Below are 6,719 nucleotides of genomic sequence, written 5' to 3' on the forward strand. Positions count from 1 at the left end.
AGACTTTATACTATCATAAAAGCATAGTTGATCGGAAAATCTCATGAAGTAACTCAGACGGATCTTCATGGGAGGAACCGGAGACTTTAAACTATCATAAAAGCATAGTCGATCGGGAAATCTCATGAAGTAACTCAGACGGGTCTTCATGGGAGGAACCAGAGACTTTAAACTATCATAAAATATAGTCGATTGGGAAATCTCATGAAGTAACTCGGACGGGTCTTCATGGGAAGAACCGGAGACTTTAAACTATCATAAAAGCATAGTCGATCTGGAAATCTCATGAAGTAACTCAGATGAGTCTTCATGGAAGGAATTGGAGACTTTAAACTATCATAAAAGCATAGTCGATTGGGAAATCTCATGAAGTAACTCGGACGGGTCTTCATGGGAGGAACTGGAGACTTTAAACTATCATAAAAGCATAGTCGATTGGAAAATCTCATGAAGTAACTCGGACGGGTCTTCATGGGAGGAACCGGAGACTTTAAACTATCATAAAAGCATAGTCGATCAAGAAATCTCATGAAGTAACTCGAACGGGTCTTCATGGGAGGAACTGGAGACTCTAAACTATCATAAAAGCATAATCGATCGGGATTATATTGTCAGTGTAAATTCAGAGTTATGCGGATTTCTTCATAAAAACCATTTGGTATTACACTTCAGATCAAGATTCAAGGTTCGTGGGGGATTCTGTATATACATATAATCTTGCAAAATTACATTCCCTATCTGGAGTCTCGATCATATGAAGCTCTTTATCTAAAATTACTCAGAATGTTATACTAAACGAAAGCACAGAAATTCCATGAAGTTCTTCATATAAAATCGCTCAGAATTACATGCTCTTCTGAGATATTACCAATGGAGGAATTTATCCAAACAAGAGCTAATTCCAAGGAATAAGGGAGGAATTCTTGAACGAGATAGTACTTATTCTTAGTTCTTAGAAGCATTTCAAAGGAGGCAATGTCGAGCTAACACAAACCAAGAAAAATAGGTAAGTACCAAATTTTCTCTTAATGTTGCAGCTACTTAATTACAGATCTTTTAATTACAAGTCTTTTAATTACAAGTCTTTTCATTACAAGTCTTCTAATTACAAGTCTTTTAATTATAAGTCTTTTTAAATACATAACCATGCTTACTCAAAATGGCTCGTTAAATTTTCGGGTAATTCTTTGTTGAGTCTGCGATAGTTTATGAATAGAGGAGGAGGTTCTCTAGGTAGATAACCACCCTCTCTCAGTTGTTGAAGAATCCCTGCCACAGAATGATTTAAAGCCCCTATGATTCGACGAACATATTCGTTAACAAACGCCGGAGACCTTAGATAAGTTAGGCGTCTCTCTTCCCATGGGTTTTCCTCATGCTCCTTATAACTTTGAAATTCAGCCTGTATTTTAGCTGCTTGATCTTTGAGAGTGTCTTTCTCCAATTTAAGATGTTCCAATTCCTTTCGAAGTGAGGATATTTCATCATCCTGGGCCTTTCTTTGTTCTTGCTCTTCTAGCAAAGCAAAATCTCTTGATGCTGATTCTTGATCCTGATCAGAAAGACAGACATTATGAAGCCTCTCCACTTTCTCTAAAACAAGGCTTTTATGAGAAACATCTGAAAGGGCTTTGTCCTTCAGAGCAATTTCCATCCATAAACCATAATGTAATCGATCCACTTGTAATTCTAAGGTTCTCCTTTCGAGCTCTTTGTTTTTCAATGGTTGCTGTAACTCCTGTAATTCTTTCTTCATAGCCTCTATTTATTGATCTTGTGAGGCTACTTTCTTATATATATAAAGGCATTTGTTTATGGTTATTATGCTTACTTATATTGGTGCCAAATAACTAAGTATAATAGCGTCCTTGAGTAGAAGGTTCTTACCTATATCAATCGGTTAGTTGAATCGATAGTAAGATGATATAGGGAACACTACTCTTAATCATTCCTAGTCAAGTATTAGCATTCAAGGACAATGTTAATGCGACGAGACTAGCATGTAGGTAGGTCAACTTGATGACTTGATCTCACAAGTCATGGATATGGGTATCAAGTTGAAATATCAAGTATTAGCATTCCTAGAAAGTATCATGGATCGTTATATGAGTGTCATATACTTTCTCATGTGGCTATTAGTATGACTATTAGTCCTTGGACCTGAAGTCACCATGGTTCCCTACATAAGGAGTTGCATACTTTGGCTTCGTTAAACGTCATCTGTAACTGGGTGGACTATAAAGGCGATTACTGGGTATGTAACAAATTATGTGGAGGGATGTGAGTGATGTAGATGGGATCTATCCCTCCTATATGACGGGAGTGACATCGATATTCTTGATAGAGTGAGACCACTAAGTGCGTGGTCATACCCAAATGAGTCAATATGAGATGTTGAGCTCATTTGATTGAGTGAGTCTACTTGGGATTCAAGATTTAGATTGATTAGAGGATGACACGGTCTATGCCTCACATTGATCAATCTAGATGTCAAGGATAGAAGGACACTTGTCATATATTGTGAAGAGTCACAATTAGTAGTCGCAAGGTGATGTTGGATCTCAACATTCTTATAACTTGGGTAGTAATGATATGTTGCTAGATACCGCTCATTACTTATGCTTCTAAATGGATTTAGGAGCATTGCCAATATTATAAGAACCTATAGGGTCACACACAAAGGGCAATTAGATGGAGATTAGGTTCATTTGATGAACCTAAAGGATTAGGTCCATGTGATGAACCAAATTGGATTAAGAGTAATCCAAATTAGGCTAATTGAGTTGGACTCAATTTGGTTCATGTGTTAGATGAGTCTAATTTGGACTTAGACTCATTGAGTCAATTTAATTCAATAAATAGATATTCATTAAATTAAAATTGACTTGAACCAATGATTAGATTTGATCAACCATGGGAGAGAAGTGGTCAAGTTTGACTTGACTTGAGAGGAAGATGAAGGGTCAAGTTTGACTTGACCATTTGCCACCTCATTGGTGAGTTGGCAAAGAGTGGGCCAATGATGATGCTCCACATCATCAAGATTGCTTAAGTGGGATGCCACCTCATGGGAGTTACCAAGAGTTGTGACTCTTGGTATTCCATGGAGGTTATTAACCTCATTCATGTGGCCGACCACTTATTCATGGGGTGAGTTTCATTTTTTTATGTAACTCTCATCTTCTTCCTCAAGCTCTCTCTTCTCTCCCTCTCCTCACCTTGGCCGAACCTTTCAAAGGTACTAGCACACCTTTTGTTTGGTTTCTCCATCTCTTACTTGTTTGGATACACATAGAGGAGTATCTACTTTGATACTCTCGAGATCCGGCGAACCTTGATGTGAAGTCCAAAGGTAAAGCTCTTCTCCTTTGTAGATCTTGTTTAGATCTAGGCTAGAAACTCATACTCGAAGTTTTACGTAAATTTTATTTCTTCGCACGGATCCGGTGGTGGGGTTTCGGGGTTTCCGCAACGTAAAAAGCGAGTTTTTGTTTGTATTTTTATGAAGAATATCAGTTCTGTAATATTCTGTAAATTTACTATTTTTATAGATTTTATGCGTATTTTTCTCGTAGAAGCGAAGCACAAGAGTTTAGGATCCTTGGATTAGTCACCTCTTCTTGAGGTGGATACCAAGTAAACCCTAGTTGTTAGCATTGTGTGTGTTTGTATTTTATTTTCCACTGCATATCAAGACAAAACAAGCACAAGTGCGTGACGAGATGCTATTCACCCCCACCCCCTCTAGCGGCTACAAAGGTCCCAACAGGCCCCACCCGGACCGAACTGGGAACGCCACCAGAATTGTCCATCGGGTTGACGACTAGCTCCACAGACCACTAGAGGTCCTTTCAGCATACTTTGTCCTCACTCGCACGCACCCTGGAAAACTTCCCAGGAGGTCACCCATCCTTAGATTTCTCCATGCTAAGCACGCTTAACTTTGGAGTTCTTAAGTTTGGGCTTCCGAAAAGAAAGGTGCACCTTGGTGATATGGATAGTACCATCTAACCTTTTAAGTCATACTTAACCAGAATCTCAGAACCGGGGGGGGGTATTACAGACATACCCACAACTGCTCGGCTCTGGCACTGATGCAAGGGTATGTCAGAATGGAGGATATGTCGATCCGGTCATGGTAACTACAGTCGAGGGCAGAGGCGGATCCACCAGGGGGCAGCGTCGGTGGTCGCCCCCCTTGCCAGCGGAACAAGAAAAAAAAATTTAGAGGCCATAAGAAACTCTTCGCACTTCGCAGTCGTCGGAGAAAAAAACCAGCAATTGCTGGAGAAAACAAAACAAAGAACGTTTTGTTTTCATAACTTTGAACCTAAGTTTACATATATAAACTAGGTTTTTTTTTTTTATTTTTCTCTCACCTCCTTTTGCTTTCCTCCACTCACGAAGAAAACGTAATTGCCATTTTTTTCTCTCTGCCGACCAAAGGTGAAGCCATGAGCCCGTGAAGCCACCTTTCTGCCGTTGTACCGCCGCCCACCTCCTGTCGAGTGCCGACCAACGGCTCTTACCGACAAGTAGGATCTCCGGTTAAACCTCGCCGCCCGACGCAAGGGAGCCGGCGAACAGAAATTGTCTGCCACCGTCGGCCCGCTACCTCCTAGCTGCTGCTGGTCCTAGACCTGGTGCTCCCTTGTCGGCCACACGCGCTGCCTAGCTTCAGCCTTCAGGTAAGTGGGCTTTATTTTATTTTACTTTTTTGATTGTTTCCTCATTATAATGTATGATTTATTAATAATTATTGACTTATACAATTAACAATTGAAAATTTTGATTGTTTAAATGTTTAGTTCATTTGTATATTTGATTGTTGGATAATTTAAAATTTAGATTTTGTATATTTGATTGTTGGATAATTTGTAATTTAGTTTTTGTATAAACTCAGAATATGTAATTAGTTTTTGTTATTAGTTGTTAGTTAATTGTGATTTGTGAATATTGATAATTTATGCTAAATTAATTTTATTTTTTTAAAAGAATTGTGTCGATGAATGATACTAAATACTTTAATTATGTTATTGTTAAATTGTTCACGTTAAGTTTAGTAAAATAATACTTTATGTTGATAATTTTTCCCGTATATTATAATTTATAGAAAATGTTAAAATATTTTGCAAAGAGACTTGGGAGTTCAATTGAATCGTCTAATATTCCCGATAAAGAGTCTACTCCTGCACCACAACCACTACCACCTCCTCCTCCTCTGCAAATTTTATTTGAAAATATTAGAAATATGAGTAGTGAAGTAGAAATTGTTGTTGATCCTGGTTTACAAAAACTGATTGAAGAGTATGATGTTGGTGTTAGAGATCATATTCGAAAAGAATATGTTGCTATGGGTCCTTGTCAACCTCGAGGCCATAATTTTCCAAGAAAAAATGGGTAAAGACAATAGATGTTTTAGAGACGTTTGGTTTAAAGACCGTGATTGGTTGGAGTATAGTATTTCAAAGGATACGGCCTTTTATTTCTGGTGTTATCTTTTTAGACCTAGTAATATAGGGTTTGAAGGAGATGATGTGTTTACGAGATCTGGTTTCGTAAATTGGAAAAAAAGCAATTGAAAAATTCAATGAGCATGTAGGTGGAGTTGGTAGTGCGCACAATGAGGCAAGAATACAGTTTGAGGGTGTCAAGAATCAAAGACAAAGTGTGGAGTATTCATTTTTATCAGGGAAACATGAGATTAAAGTTGCTTATCGCAGACGTCTGACTGCCATTTTAAAAGTAATTCGATTTTTGTTGTTACAAGGATTGCTTTTTCGAGGACATGATGAGTCTTCGACATCATTCAATAGAGGTAATTTTTTAGAATTTCTCAAATGGTATAGCTCAGAATGTCAAGAAGTTGTGGCAGTTGTTGGAATGAATGCACCTGGAAATAATCAAATGATTGCCCCAAAAATTCAAAAGCAACTGGTAAATGCTTGTGTAGTTGAGACCACAAGTGCTATTCTAGCTGATCTTGGAGATAGGTGGTCCACTTTACTACTTGATAAGGCTCATGATTGTTCAGTGAAAGAGAAAATGACAATTGTTATTAGATATGTGAACAAATATGGAGAGGTGATTGAACGATTTATGGCTATAGTTCATGTTGCAACAACTACAGCTGTTTGTTTGAAGGAAGCAATTGACTCTTTATTTGCTAAGTATGGTTTGTCAGTGGTGAGATTGAGGGGTCAAGGATATGATGGTGCTTCAAATATGTCTAGAGAATTTAATAGCTTAAAGTCACTGATAATGAAAGAAAATTCGTATGCAAGGTATGTTCATTGTTTTGCTCATCAACTCCAACTAGTGTTTATAGTTGTTGTTCAAGTAAATCAATATGTTTGTGATTTCATGTGGATTGTTGGTTCGATTGTTGACACATCTGCATCATCTTGCAAAAGGGCCGACAAACTTCGACAACTTGAATATGACAGAATAGATAAACTTCTTGAAAGATGAGAGATTAGTTCTGGTAGAGGACTAAACTAAGAAACTAGTCTAGCTAGACCTGAAGATACACGATGGGGGTCTCATCATTTAACTTTATGTCGTATTGAACAAATGTGGCCATCAATTATAGAGGTTCTTCAAAATTTGATTGATGGTGGTGATCGTTCTTCCAAGGGTTTAAGTAGAACTTTGGCTGAAAGAATGGAGAGGTATGAATTTGTGTTTATTCTATTATTGATGAAATGTATATTGGCAAT

General features: G+C 37.9%; 1 protein-coding gene across 1 annotated transcript; it reads left to right on the forward strand.

Moving 5' to 3' along the window:
* The first annotated feature begins 5,251 nt into the window (after positions 1-5,251).
* On the forward strand, positions 5,252-6,471 carry LOC121979652 (zinc finger MYM-type protein 1-like). Its single transcript, XM_042531647.1, has 2 exons — positions 5,252-5,357; positions 5,603-6,471. The coding sequence occupies exons 1-2, from the start codon at positions 5,252-5,254 to the stop codon at positions 6,469-6,471; spliced, it is 975 nt and encodes a 324-aa protein (XP_042387581.1).
* The last annotated feature ends 248 nt before the right edge of the window (positions 6,472-6,719 follow it).

Source organism: Zingiber officinale, chromosome 5A (genome assembly GCF_018446385.1).
Source record: "Zingiber officinale cultivar Zhangliang chromosome 5A, Zo_v1.1, whole genome shotgun sequence".
Classification (NCBI taxonomy): domain Eukaryota; kingdom Viridiplantae; phylum Streptophyta; class Magnoliopsida; order Zingiberales; family Zingiberaceae; genus Zingiber; species Zingiber officinale.